Source organism: Triticum dicoccoides, chromosome 6B, assembly GCF_002162155.2.
Source record: "Triticum dicoccoides isolate Atlit2015 ecotype Zavitan chromosome 6B, WEW_v2.0, whole genome shotgun sequence".
Taxonomy (NCBI): domain Eukaryota; kingdom Viridiplantae; phylum Streptophyta; class Magnoliopsida; order Poales; family Poaceae; genus Triticum; species Triticum dicoccoides.
In genome coordinates, this window is record NC_041391.1 from 603,150,960 (window position 1) to 603,166,640 (window position 15,681).

Here is a 15,681-nt window from a genome sequence, read left to right on the forward strand (position 1 = left end):
AAGCCACAACGTGATATGCCAATTGCTATTTACCCTTCATAAGGACCCTTTTCATCGAATCCGATCCGACTAAAGTGGGAGAGACTGGCACCCGCTAGCCACCTTATGCAACAAGTGCATGTTAGTCGGTGGAACCTGTCTCACGTAAGAGTATGTGTAAGGTCGGTCCGGGCCGCTTCATCCCACAATGCCGCTGAATCAAGATAAGACTAGTAACGGTAAGCAAATTGAACAAATCATCACCCACAACTACTGTGTGTTCTACCCGTGCATAGAATCTACGCATAGACCTAGCTCATGATGCCACTGTTGGGGAACGTAGCATAAATTCTAAATTTTCTTATGAGTCACCAAGATATATCTATGGAGAGACTAGCAACGAGAGAGAGGAGTGCAACTACATACCCTTGTAGATTGCTAAGCGGAAGCGTTCAAGAGAACGGGGTTGAGGGAGTCGTACTCGTCGTGATCCAAATCATTGAAGATCCTAGTGCCGAAGGGACGGCACCTCCGCGTTCAACACACGTGCAGCCCGGTGACGTCTCCCGTGCCTTGATCCAGCAAGGAGAGAGGGAGAGGTTGGGGAAGACTCCGTCCAGCAGCAACACAACGGCGTGGTGGTGATGGAGGAGCGTGGCACTCCAGCAGGGCTTCGCCAAGCACTGCGAGAGACGAGGAGGGAGAGGGGTAGGGCTGCGCCAGGAGAGGTGAAAACTCTTATACTTGGCAGCCCCAAAGCCCCCACTATTTATAGGGGAAGGGGAGAGGGGGCCGGCCCCCTCCAGATCCCATCTAGAGGGGAGGGGCGGCGGCCAGGAGGGGTGCCTTGCCCCCCAAGCAAGGTGGAGGCGCCCCCTCCCCCTAGGGTTTTCAACCCTAGGCGCCTTGGGCCCTGGTGGGGGAGGGGGCGCACCAGCCCACCTGGGGCTGGTCCCCTCCCACACTTGGCCCACGTAGCCCTCTGGGGCCGGTGGCCCCACCTGGTGGACCCCCGGGACCCTCCCGGTGGTCCCGGTACATTACCGATAGCACCCGAAACTTTCCCGGTGACCAAAAAAGGACTTCCTATATATAAATCTTTACCTCCGGACCATTCCGGAACTCCTCGTGACGTCCGGGATCTCATCCGGGACTCCGAACAACATTCGGTAACCATGTATATCTATTCCCTATAACCCTAGCGTCATTGAACCTTAAGTGCGTAGACCCTACGGGTTCGGGAACCATGCAGACATGACCGAGACAACTCTCCGGCCAATAACCAACAGTGGGACGGAACTCCTCGTGACGTCCAGGATCTCATCCGGGACTCCGAACAACATTCGGTAACCACGTATATCTATTCCCTATAACCCTAGCGTCATCGAACCTTAAATGTGTAGACCCTACGGGTTCGGGAACCATGCAGACATGACCGAGACAACTCTCCGGCCAATAACCAACAGTGGGATCTGGATAACCATGTTGGATCCCACATGTTCCACGATGATCTCATTAGATGAACCACGATGTCAAGGATTCAATCAATCCCGTATACAATTCCCTTTGTCTACCGGTATAGTACTTGCCCGAGATTCGATCGTCGGTATACCAATACCTTGTTCAATCTTGTTACCGGCAAGTCTCTTTACTCGTTCCGTAACACATCATCCCGTGATGAACTCCTTGATCACATTGTGCACATTATGATGATGTCCTACCGAGTGGGCCCAGAGATACCTCTCCGTCACACGGAGTGAAAAATCCCAGTCTCAATTCGTGTCAACCCAACAGACACTTTCGGAGATACCCGTAGTGCACCTTTATATCCACCCAGTTACGTTGTGACGTTTGGCACACCCAAAGCATTCCTACGGTGTCCGGGAGTTGCACAATCTCATGGTCTAATGAAAAGATACTTGACCTTTAGAAAAGCTTTAGCATACGAACTATACGATCTTGTGCTAGGCTTAGGATTGGGTCTTGCCCATCACATCATTCTCCTAATGATCTGATCCCGTTATCAATGACATCCAATATCCATGGTCAGGAAACCATGACCATCTGTTGACCAACGAGCTAGTCAACTAGAGGCTCACTAGGGACATGTTGTGGTCTATGTATTCACACATGTATTACGGTTTCCGGTCAATACAATTATAGCATGAATAATAGAAAATTATCATGAACAAGGAAATACAATAATAACCATTTTACTATTGCCTCTAGGGCATATTTCCAACATTAGCATCTTTCTTTTCCATAAGATATTTAATAGCAGCATGATCACTATGAATAGTAACTTTGGAATCAACAATATAAGGTCTAAACTTATCACATGCAAACACAACTGCTAAGAATTCTTTTTCAATGGTAGCATAATTTCTTTGGGCTGTATCAAGAGTCTTACTAGCATACTGGATGACATTCAATTTCTTATCAACTCTTTGCCCTAGAACAGCCCCTACAGCATAATCACTAGCGTCACACATAATTTCAAAAGGTAGATTCCAATTAGGTGGCTGGATAATAGGTGCAGTGATCAAAGCTTTCTTAAGTATTTCAAATACTTCTACACAATCATCATCAAAGACAAAAGGAATATCTTTTTGCAATAAATTAGTCAGAGGCCTAGAGATCTTAGAAAAGTCCTTAATGAACCTCCTATAAAAACCGGCAGACCAAGGAAACTTCTTATACCTTTTATGTCCTTGGGACATGGCATCTTTTCAATAGCATCAACTTTAGCTTTATCAACTTCAGTACCTCTCTCGGAAATCTTATGCCCCAAGACAATGCCTTCATTAACCATAAAGTGACACTTTTCCCAATTCAGGACAAGACTAGTGTCTTCGCATCTCTGCAAAACTCGATCAAAGTTGCTCAAACAATCATCAAAAGAGGATCCATAGACGGAGAAGTCATCCATGAATACCTCACAAATCTTTTCACAAAAATCAGAGAATATAGCCATCATACATCTTTGAAAGGTACCAGGTGCATTACATAAACCAAAAGGCATATGTCTATAAGAAAAAGTACCAAAAGGGCAAGTAAAAGTAGTTTTAGATTGATCCTTCGCTGACACAGGTATCTGAGAGAAACCAGAATAACAATCTAGAAAGCGGAAATATGTGTGTTTGGATAGTCTTTCTAGCATTTGATCAATAAAAGGTAAAGGGTAATGATCTTTCTTAGTAGCTTTATTTAACTTACGGAAATCAATTACCACCCTATAACCTGTAATAATTCTTTGTGGGGTCAATTCATCTTTATCATTAGGAACAATGATAATACCTCCCTTTTTAGGAACGCAATGGACAGGGCTTACCCATTCACTATCAGCAACGGGATAGGTAATACCTGCCTCAAGGAGCTTTAGTATCTCCTTTCTTATCACTTCTTTCATCTTGGGATTTAGCCGTCTTTGAGGATCTCTAACTGGTTTGGCATCGTCCTCCAATGTAATTTTGTGTTGACATAGCGTGGGACTAACGCCCTTAAGATCATCCGGAGTATATCCAATAGCTGCTCAGTGCTTATTCAGAGTTTTCAATAATCTTTCTTCTTCTTTCTCTGAAAGGTTAGCACTAATAATAACATGATATATTTCTTTTTCATCAAGATAAGCATACTTAATATTGTCAGGTAAAGGTTTGAGTTCAAACACGGGATCACCCTTGGGTGGAGGGGGATCCCCAAGAATTTCAACGGGAAGGTTATGTTTCAGCATAGGTTCCTGTTTAAGGAACACTTCATCTATTTCCTCTCTTTCCTTCATAAACATATCGTTTTCATGGTCTAGTAAGTATTGTTCTAACGGATCAGTTGGAGGAACAGCAATGGAAGCAAGACCAATAATTTCATCCTTACTAGGTGGTTCCCTCTCATGAGGTTGTCTACTAAACTTAGCGAAATTAAACTCATGAGACATACCATCTATGCCAACAGTGACAATATTCTTTTCACGATTAATCTTAGCACTAGCTGTATTCAAGAAGGGTCTACCAAAAATAATGGGACAAAAATCATCTTGTGGGGAACCAAGTACAAGGAAATCAGCAGGGTATTTAACCTTCCCACACAAAACTTCAACATCTCTAACAATCCCAACAGGTTTAATGGTATCCCTATTAGCAAGCTTAATAGTAACATCAATGTCTTCTAATTCAACGGGTGCAATGTCGTGCATAATTTCTTTATATAAATCATAAGGTATAGCGCTAGCACTAGCACCCATATCACATAAGCCATGATAACAATGTTCTCCTTTTTTAACAGAAATAACATGCATGCCTACGACAAGTCTACGTGTCTTAGTATCTGGCCTAGCAATATTAGCGGTCTCACCACAGAAATAAATAACATGCCCATCTAAATCATCATCCAAGGGATCTTTAACCATAGCTATACTAGGTTCAACATTAATTTGCTCAGGAGGTGTATAAGTCCTAGTATTACTCTTACGAACAACAGTTAAAGCTTTAGCATGATCCTTTATCCTAACAGGAAAAGGAGGTTTTTCAACATAAGCAGTAGGAACAATAGGATCACTATAGGTAATAGTCTTTTCTTCGACTGTAATAGGTGCAACTACTTTCACTTCAATAGGAGGATTATATTTAAACCACTTCTCTTTAGGGAGATCAACGTGAGTAGCAAAAGATTCACAGAAAGAAGCTACTATCTCAGAGTTAAGTCCATACTTAGCGCTAAATCCACGAAAAACATTGGTATCCATAAAAGATTTAACACAATCGAACTTAGGTGTCATACCTGACTCCTTACCATCATCGGAACCCCAATCTTCAGAGTTGCATTTAATTCTTTCTAATAAGTCCCATTTGAAATCAATAGTCTTCAACATATAAGAACCAACACAGGAAGTATCGAGCAGGTTGCGATTATCAAGAGAAAGCCGAGCATAATTTTTTTCAATAATCATTTCCCAAGAGAGCTCATGATTGGGGCATGAATATAACATTGACTTAAGCCTCCCCCAAGCTTGAGCGATGCTTTCTCCTTCGCGAGGCCAGAAATTATATATGTAATTACGATCACGATGAACAAGATGCATAGGATAGAACTTCTGGTGAAATTCCAACTTCAATCGCTTATAATTCCAAGATCTCATATCATCACATAGCCTATACCATGTCAATGCATCTCCCTTCAAAGATAAAGGGAAGACCTTCCTTTTGACAACATCATCGGGAATACCTGCAAGTTTAAATAATCCACAAACTTCATCCACAAAAATAAGGTGTAAATCGGGATGCAATATTCCATCTCCTGCAAATGGATTAGCTAGCAGTTTCTCTATCATACCCGAAGGAATCTCAAAATAAATATTTTCATAAAGTTCAGTAGGTTGAGGAGCAACTCTTTGCTCTTCTGGTTGGGGCGAAGATGCCCCAAACAAGCCCCTCAAAGGATTAGTTTACATAGTGACAAGTAACAGAAAATTTCAGCAACACTATATAAATGTTTCCTTACCAAGTTCCACTCACCAAAAACGCTACACACCCCGGCAACGGCGCCAGAAAAGAGTCTTGATGGCCCACAAGTGTAGGGGATCTATCGTAGTCCTTTCGATAAGTAAGAGTGTCGAACCCAACAAGGAGTAGAAGGAAATGATAAGTGGTTTTCAGTAAGGTTTTCTGCAAGCACTGAAATTGTAGGTGATAGTTAGTTTTGTGATAAGATAAATAGTAACGAGTAACAAGTAAACAAAGTAAATAAAGTGCAGCAAGGTGGCTCAATCCTTTATGTAGCAAAGGATAAGCCTGGACAATTTCTAATAATGATAAAGGAGCTCCCGAGGACACATGGGAATTATCGTCAAGCTAGTTTTCATCACGCTCATACGATTCGCGTTCGGTACTTTGATAATTTGATATGTGGGTGGACCGGTGCTTGGGTACTACCCTTACTTGGACAAGCATCCCACTTATGAGTAACCCCTATTGCAAGCATCCGCAACTACAACAAAATTATTAAGGTAAACCTTACCATAGCATGAAACATATGGATCCAAATCAGCCCCTAACGAAGCAACGCATAAACTAGGGTTTAAGCTTCTGTCACTCTAGCAACCCATCATCTACTTATTACTTCCCTATGCCCTCCTCTAGGCCCAATAATGGTGAAGTGTCATGTAGTCAACGTTCACATGACACCACTAGAGGAGAAGACAACATACATCTCATCAAAATATCGAACGAATACCAAATTCACATGACTACTAATAGCAAGACTTCACCCATGTCCTCAGGAACAAACGTAACTACTCACAAAGCATATTCATGTTCATAATCAGAGGTGTAATAATATGCATTAAGGATCTGAACATATGATCTTCCACCAAGCAAACCAATAAGTATCAACTACAAGGAGTAGTCAACACTACTAGCAACCCACAGGTACCAATTTATGGTTTTGGATACAAGATTGGATACAAGAGATGAACTAGGGTTTGAGAGGAGATGGTGCTGGTGAAGATGTTGATGGAGATTGACCCCCTCCCGATGAGAGGATCGTTGGTGATGACGTTGGTGATGATTTCCCCCTCCCGGAAGGAAGTGTCCCCGGCAGAACAGCTCTGCCAGAGCCCTAAATTGGTTCCGCCTCGTGGCGGCGGAGTTTCGTCCCGTAAGCTTGCCCACGATTTTTTCCAGGGTAAAAGCGATGATATAGCAGAAGATGGACACCGGAGGCCCACCAGGGGGCCCATGAGTAGGGGGCGTGCCCTATAGGGGGGCGCCCCCTGTCTCCTGGACAGGGTGTGGGCTCCCTGGTGTATTTCTTTCGCTCAGAAATTCTTATTAATTCCAAAAGGTTGTTTCGTGGAGTTTCAGGACTTTTGGAGCTGTGGAGAATAGGTTCCCAACGTTTGCTCCTTTTTCAGCCAGAATTCCAGCTGCCGGCATTCCCCCTCTTCATGGTAAACCTTGTAAAATAAGAGAGAATAGCCATAAGTATTGAGATAAAATGTGTAAAAACAGCCCATAATGCAATAAACATTGATATAAAAGCATGATGCAAACTGGACGTGTTTGTCGAGATCCGAGGAATTGTGAAGTTACCGTGAAGGGATTGACAACCCCTTTATCGCGTTGGTTGCGAGGTTCTTGTTTGTTTGTGTATGTGCGTGGGACTTTTGAGGAGCCTCCTACTGGATTGATACCTTGGTTCTCAAAACTGAGGGAAATACTTACGCTACTTTGCTGCATCACCCTTTCCTCTTCAAGGAAAAAACCAACGCATGCTCAAGAGGTAGCAGTGGGCTTATTTGTTGTCATTTCTAGTGACGATGCAAGAAATTAATGGCAACGTGGAACCAACTTTTATGATCGGCATCTGACTCAGCTTGGGTGCTCATCAACATAGCTTTGTGGTGCTGTCGGTAGAGCTGCGCAGGTCAATGATCTCGTGTTGATTTGGAAAGTGGAGCTCACATGGGTTCGACGAGGCTTCATGGATACAAGCGTTGAGGTCATACAACTACGAGGTTTCAAACTTCCTATCTCTCAGACTCGGTGGCAGGGTTGGGGCTTTTCAGCTTCGAGAGCCTTCTAGAAGTTACTCCATGTGTGTGGGCTCGTAGAGAGGGTGGTTGTCAACATTAGCGCATTTGATATCGATTATGTATCTCCTTCAGGCGAGAACCCATTATCTAGCCTTCTCGCTACATCAGGAAACATCACCAACTGCACAATGTTTCCTTGTTTAAGGTGTTGGGTGCTTGGGGGTCATAGTCCCATGTTCAACCTTTGGGTTGGACCCGACGACGATTGCGTTTGAGTGACTCCTACTTGAAGACGTTGTCTTGGCGTTTTTTGCACTTTGTTAGGTCACATGTAGTTCGACATATGTATTATGATTCACTGTCATAGTGTTTGGGGTAGGTTGTGGAGATGGTGGGTGAGACAAATCCAATGTAGATGGCATCGACGCTTCTTTCTTTTTAAGCTTTATGCTAGGTTTCAATGTTTGGCATTATTTAGTAACAAATCATATTAAAAGAGTTATACCGTAGGAGAAAAAGAGTGACATCAATGTCTTTATATATGTTAACTAATTTTATTTTTAAGTCGATGTGTTGGGTTTCAATGTTTAGCATTGTTTAGTAAAAGCACATATTAAAAAAGACTCATACCAAAGAAGAAAAGAGTGAATATCAATGACATTACGTATGTCAACTCTTTAGAGCTGGTCTAATGTGCATCTTACTGTATGAGTTATCTTTTTGAAACATCATGGCGGTACAAAGAACATCATAAGTAACAGATATTACGTCCATGTTCGTAGACCACCTATCGACGACTACAAGCACATGAACGAGTTGAAGACACGTCGTCGTCGCCCTTCCTCGCCAGAACTGGGTCAACCTTGTTGTAGTAGATAGTTGGGAAATCGTCTTGTGATGACCCACAAGTGTAGGGGATCTATCATAGTTCTTTCGATAAGTAAGAGTGTCGAACCCAACGAGGAGCAGAAGGAAATGATAAGCGGTTTTCAGTAAGGTGACTCTCCGGTAGAAACTTTGGGGAACTCTTTGAAGTTCTTTGTGTTGGTTGAATAGATGAATCTGAGATTGTGTGATGCATATCGTATAATCATACCCGTAGATGCTTGAGGTGACATTGGAGTATCTAGGTGACATTAGGGTTTTGGTTGATGTGTGTCTTAAGGTGTTATTTTACTACGAACTCTAGGGCTGTTTGTGACACTTATAGGAATAGCCCAATGGATTGATCGGAAAGAATAACTTTGAGGTGATTTCGTACCCTACAATAATCTCTTCGTTTGTTCTCCGCTATTAGTGACTTTGGAGTGACTCTTTGTTGCATGTTGAGGGATAGTTATATGATCCAATTATGTTATTATTGTTGAGAGAACTTGCACTAGTGAAAGTATGAACCCTAGGCCTTGTTTCGAAGCATTGCAATACCGTTTTCACTCACTTTTACCACTTGTTACCTTGCTGTTTTTATAATTTCAGATTACAAAAACCTATATCTACCATCCATATTGCACTTGTATCACCATCTCTTCGCCGAACTAGTGCACCTATACATTTTACCATTGTATTGGGTGTGTTGGGGACACAAGAGACTCTTTGTTATTTGGTTGCAGTGTTGTTTGAGAGAGACCATCTTCATCCTACGCCTCCCATGGATTGATAAACCATAGGTCATCCACTTGAGGGAAATTTGTTACTGTCCTACAAACCTCTGCACTTGGAGGCCCAACAGCGTCTATAAGAAGAAGGTTGTGTAGTAGACATCATCCTCTATGGCACTAAGGCCACAGAAGACGAGGTAGGTCGATGACGTTACTAGTGGGAGGCAATGAAACTCTAGTCGGCTTGGGCGCGCACGTTTGAGCAATGACTCCTGGTTGGAGACGTTGTCTTGGAGTTTTTTGCACTTTGTTAGGTTACATGTCGTTCGACCGATGTATTATGATCTATAGTCACAATGTTTGCGGTAGGTTGTGGAGACGGTGGGTGAGACATATCCAATGTAGATGGCGCAAATGCTTTTTTTTTTCAAGCCGGTGTGTTGGGTTTCAATGTTTGGTATTATTTGGTCACAAATCATGTTTAAAAAGAGTTATACCATAGGAGAAAAAGAGCGAGCATCAATGTCTTTTTATATGTTAACTCCTTTTCTTTTTAAGCCGATGCATGTTAAGTTTCAATATTGGCATTGTTTAGTAACAGAACATGTTAAAAATGATTTATACCGTAGGAGAAAATGAGGGAACATCAATGCCTTTATATATGTTAACTCCTTTTCGTTTTAAGCCGATGTGTTGCGTTTCAATGTTTGGCATTGTTTAGTAATAAATCACATTAAAAAAGAGTAATGCCATAGGTAAAAAAGAGCAAACAACAATGCCTTTATATATGTTAACTCTTCCTATAGAGTTGCTCGAAGGTGCATCTTACTACATGAATTATTATTTTTTCGAAAAAACTTCGAATCTATACATCAAACGTCATGCAATACAAAGAACATAAGAAGTAAACAAAAATCACATTCATATTCTTAAATCACCTAGTGATGACAACAAGTGCATAAACGAGCAGAAGACGCGCCATCGACATCGCCCTTCCCTCATCAAAACTGAGCAAACCTTGTTGTAGTAGATAGTTGGGAAGTCATTGTGTTAAGGTCCCAAAGGAACAATGCACCAGAACAACAACTGTCGCTGATGTAGAGAAGTGTAGATCGGAAGATCCGACCTATAAACACACGTACACAAACGAACAAGGACCGAATCCAAGCAGATTCATCAAAGACAAACACCGATCAAATCTCACGAGATGCACCAAAGACACACCAAGGAGAACCTTATTCCATCTTGAAGGAGTCACCATCACCTCGTCTTCCTAAGGAAGGCACACACCCTAGGCAAAGGGAAAATACCAGGTGTTCCTGCACCTTAGGTGATACGAGCTTCTGGGCCGTTGGATCTCTGATCCAATGGCATTTGAGCGGTTATTGTACTTGTGCGCAAATCTCAGGCTCCTAGAGGGCTTTTTTTGAAAAAGTTTTAGATTCTCTAGGTGCCCTTGATACAAGATCCAACGACTCCCAGGAGTTTGTGTCACCGTATTACCTTAGGTGCAGGAGCACCTGATATTCTCCCCTAGGCAAATTCGAAAAACATCTAAAAACCAAGCAGGAGCCTCCCGCCGACAAGGGCCGAAATCCATCGTGCCTCCATGGCTCTAAGGCCACTGAAGACAAGGTAGATTGGCGGCAGCGACGACGTGAGGCAAGGAAACCCCTAGTCGGTTTGGATGCGCTGGTGTGAGTATGAGTTTTTCTTTTAATACAATATAGACGCAGAAACTCATGCAGATGCAAACGCTCATCCATGAACGGGCACATGCACAACGTGCACCTCTGAGCACATTCGAGAGACTGACTGACACATCATCTTGAGATTGACGAAGTTTAAAATTTGAACCCTGATGGGCTGGGATGACTATACAAGTTAGTCCGTTGGCTCAAATTATGTAAAATACTTTTTTTTCCGAGGCGAATATGTAAAATGCTCTTAACGGTGATATAGACAGATTACTACTCCATGCCGGTGGATTGATGGGCAGACAAAGCTGCTCTTCGGTGCATACAAAGGGAAGAAAGCAGGAGAAGAAAAGGGTTGAAAAAAGAATAAAAACAAAAGAGAAGCATAAATACATCGCGCCATCCCGGATCTCCCCTTCCTCTACCGGTCTACCCCTACCGCGGTACCGCTCCCCACCCGCCCGCCACCTATTCGGCGTCGCTCCCCAGTGGCTTCCTTCCATGCCACTCCTCGGTGCCGCCTCCTCCTCCTTCTCCCCCTAACCACCTTCGCCCCGCACGCGCCATTAATAAAGCCCCGCGCCACTCCCTTCCCGGCTCCTCGCCGAGCCGCTCCATCGCGCGCCAGCGCCAGCTGCTGTCCATGGGCACCGCCGCGCGCCCGCGCGGCGCCCCCGAGCCGCTGAAGCAGCGCGTCAACCGCTGCCTCCTCCGGCTCTCGGACCGCGACACTGAGGCCATGGCGGCGGCCGAGCTCGACGCCGTCGCGCGCACCCTGGCCGCGGACGAGCTGGCGGCCTTCGTCTCCGCCGTCTCCGATGCGCGCCCCACCGACAAGACCCCGCTCCGGCGCCACTCGCTGCGCCTCCTCGCGCTCGTCGCCGCGTCGCACCCGCGCGACGCCGTCGCGCCGCTGGTCCCGCGCATCCTCGCCGCGGCGCTCCGCCGCGTCCGCGACCAGGACTCGTCCGTGCGCGGCGCGCTCGTCGACGCCGCCCGCGCCGCCGCGGCCGCGTCCGCGTCCGCCGCCGCCGCGCTCGGCCCCCTCGCCGACGCGCTCCTCCACGAGCAGGACCAGTGCGCGCAGCTCGCGGCCGCGCTCGCCACCGTCGCCGCCGTCGAGGCCTCCCCGCTCACCGCCGACCTCGCCTCCTACCTCCACAAGCTCCAGCCCCGCCTCCTCAAGCTCCTCCGCAGCAATGCCTTCAAGGCCAAGCCCGCCCTCATCGCCCTCATCGGCGCCTCCGCGGCCGTGGCCGGCGACGCCGAAGTGACCGCCTCTATCCCGTGCCTCCGCGAGGCAATCGCCAGCGACGACTGGGCGGCGAGGAAGGCCGCGGCCGAGGCGCTAGCCGCATTCGCCCTAGAATACAAGGATCTTCTCATGACCTACAAATCCTCTTGCCTTGCCTATTTCGAGGCCAGGAGGTTCGACAAGGTTGGTCTTGGGTTTGGTTGGATCTGCGTGGTGTGGCGTATTTTTCTGGATCTGTGGTTCGACGCTTAGATTTTCGGTGCCTTTTCGTCAATGTAGGTCAAGATTGTGCGGGACTCGATGAGCAGGATGATCGAGGCGTGGAAAGAGATACCAGACATCGAAGAGGAAGAATTATCCTCGTGTACGGCGCCGGCGTCACTTTCACAACGAAGATCTTCTCTCGCAGGTGATGCACATAACGTGGAACATGTCAAGTTTTGGTTGCTACTTGTGCAGATCTGATAAATTTACGGTTGGCTCAAGTAATCGTTTATACTGCTACTAGTAGAAAAGAGCCATATATTTGAGGATTTTTTTTTATAAAGAGGAAAATCATGTTGTACTAACTATTTGATTTCCTAGCAAAACTCTGAACTGTTGGGGCTCTGCTGTTTCTTTCTTTCTTGACACATATCATCTTGTGATCAAGCAGGTAGTGTAAGTGATGGGAGATATCCAGCTGCTTCCTTAGGCTCAAACTCGGTTCAGTCGGCGACGAGGAAGAATAGATTACCTACGAGCAGGTCGCCTCCTCCTGATGTGTCACCCGGTGTCACAAGAAAGCACAGCCCCTCATCCATCAGAAACAAGAGGCTGTCACCGCCTTCAAACCGCAAGGTAGGCCAAGCGAAGAACTGCGACCACAAGGTTGACACTGCAATTACACCTGATGCTACCCCGATCAAAGAGGTGACGGAGGAGAAGCTTCTTAAAGGAGGCAATCTGAGATCTAGGCTGGAAACAAGGAGGACGCTTTTCCAGGGCAATGAAGAGAGGGCAACCAAGTTGGCTGGAGCGAAAGCTGGCTCGCGAGTTGTTCCGTATGAATGTGGTAACATGGAAGAGATTTCTGAGGTTGAAGGTGGTTCAGAGAGGGCTCAGTCAGGTCTCAAAGATGAGGGCTTATCAGAGATAAGGTCACAGCTGCTTCAGATTGAAAAACAGCAGACTGGTTTACTTGACCTTCTCCAGGTGATTTTGCTTTTCTATGTTGGACATTATATTTTACAATTCTATTCAACTAGGACCATAAACTTTCATGTTAAGGGCAAGAAAATAGCTAGTGCTAGCTGTTCAAGCAGGTTTAGCATGTTCTTACGGTTTGCTTAGCTCATATTTATTAGCAAGAATGTACAATTGCTATTAAAAAATGGGAGTGGCTTGTCAGGATCTTTGGGCCTTTGAAAACACTGCAGAACTTTACACATGGCAATATGGCATTCCCTGCGAGCGCTACAGGTCTTGTAGCCATGAAACTTGTCTGCCAAAATTAATAAGTAAAAAATGCTCATTGCATTGGCTATTTTACAAGTGTCCTGAACTTCAGGCAAGCTAAGGTTTGCCTACAGTGGCCGTAGTCGGATATTCGATCGATATATTTGTGTTGGTGGTGCGAAGAGGGTACATTTATCTTTTATGTCTACGTGACACTAGTCAAATTGTGACATTGACAATTTCATGCTATAAGGGGAACCTGGACAGGAACATGGCTTATGCTATATGACAATGTCTTAATCTGCAATTATCATAATTTCGAATCTGACCTTGCAAAAAGTACGATCTTATTTAGGTATTTTGCTGATTTTACCTGAGTCTGTCATCCATCAGTTGATATTTCTGCGAGCCTTATACTCCTAGTAATTAGTAGCCATGGGCCTTATAAGCAGTAACTCACCTGACATGCTTCTGATATCTTACATGTGTATTGGAAGCTTATCTGACATTGTTGTTCATCTTATTTATCAGAAATTTATGGGGAAATCTGAGAATGGCATGAATTCTTTGGAGACAAGGGTCCATGGCCTAGAGATGGCATTGGATGAGATATCACGTGACTTGGCCGTTTCTTCTGAAAGGATGTCAAGCAGCGAGCCCCGTGTGAACACCTGTTGCATTCTGAGCCCAAAATTCTGGAGAAGGCATGATGGTGGTAGAAACTCTTCCAGATTCTCTGCCTCCAGTGTTCCAAACAGCTCGGAAGGGAGCAGAACTTCTTACAAGTGGGAAAGGCAGAAGTTTGGAGTTCAGGGTGGATTTGTCACCAACCCGTTAGCTGAGCCAAATATTTCTTCTGTTGGGAGAACTGCAGTTACTCAAGAAGGCAGGAGGAAGGATTTGGCTCTACAGAAGTCAAGGTATTTGTTTTCTTGTTCTAATCGTGATTGATAATCCACCTCTCTGCGATTTAGTCAGTGGGATCTGATATGGTGGTTGGGGCAATCAGATTTCCATATATGACAAATTATGAATTGACAATTACACATCAACGTAAAAGTTGTACCCCTCTTACATATAATATAGTACATCGAAATGGTGGTTGGGACAATAAGATTTCCTTGTATGACAAATTATAAACTGACAATTACGCAGCAACGTAAAAGCTGTACCTTTTTATATATAAAAAATTATATGGTACATTGAAATGATTATCAGGTAGTCCAGTTATGGCGCCATCTCTATATTACATGTGCGCAATGCATACTGGTGAAACTTTCCTTTACGAGACTGCTGGGGTTTCCTTATCATTTCCCACCATACCACGCTTAATATATCTCTATATTTGCCTAGCATTATTCCTCTGTGTCCCAACTACTTGACAACTAATTTCTCTATTTGTCCTAATAATTTCAGGGTTGGTTAGGTGAGATGAAGACATTTCGTTTGATGTACGAACCACTCAAGCTAGAGCATATAAGCATCGAGGCAGGTTTTTCTCCTCTGTCGGAGCTCCGAGCATGTGGCGTACATGGATCACGGAGATCCGAGTCGCTGCATTCAATGTCAAAGTCCCTGAGCTGGGTATTAAGTCTGAAGTAGAACTTGGCTTCTTGAGCTGCATCCTCACTTGGGGTTGAAGATACAGTGGCTGAGGCTCCTCTGTTATCCAAAACCTGTCTGAGGCGCTGGGGCATGAGATGAGGGACAGCCCTTGTCTTTTGTTCCTTCTACTCCGGACTACGACTTGCCAGTTGCCACTACTTCAGAATGGCTAATTTCGTGTAAGAATGCAGTCGTGATGTATCACCGTAAGGAAATTATGGATGTATATAGTTTGGATAATAAAACAGCTTGGCTTGGCCGTGATCCACCATTGTTTCAGGTGTGTTTTACAGCTTCATGAGATGGCAGTGTGCCTGGTAATTTTGGTTGTGTTACTTATTGTTATCAATGCTGCTTCACTGCCTCTGTGTACGCTATGAATTCCCTAAGTGTGGCACTCAGTACTCACTGCCTCCAATTAGCATTGTGAGTAGAGTGGAGGAGGTGGAGTTATATGCAAGTGGGAGCCCATTGTTGTAGCCCAAAAACTTTGCCAGAGGATCACCTGGATCGGTCCATGTTGCTGAGATTTATAGGCAAACACAAGTCCACGTTGCTGAGATTTAGAGGCAGGAGGGGCGC

The 15,681-nt window shown here is 44.8% G+C and overlaps 1 protein-coding gene across 1 annotated transcript; it reads left to right on the top strand.

The window, feature by feature from the left end:
* Window positions 1-11,235: 11,235 nt before the first annotated feature.
* On the top strand, window positions 11,236-15,402 carry LOC119321915 (TORTIFOLIA1-like protein 3). The gene is made up of 5 exons (XM_037595426.1): window positions 11,236-12,240; window positions 12,337-12,466; window positions 12,713-13,251; window positions 14,026-14,414; window positions 14,911-15,402. Exons 1-5 carry the CDS (start codon window positions 11,446-11,448, stop codon window positions 14,918-14,920), a joined length of 1,863 nt encoding a protein of 620 aa, XP_037451323.1. The 5' UTR covers window positions 11,236-11,445; the 3' UTR covers window positions 14,921-15,402.
* The last annotated feature ends 279 nt before the right edge of the window (window positions 15,403-15,681 follow it).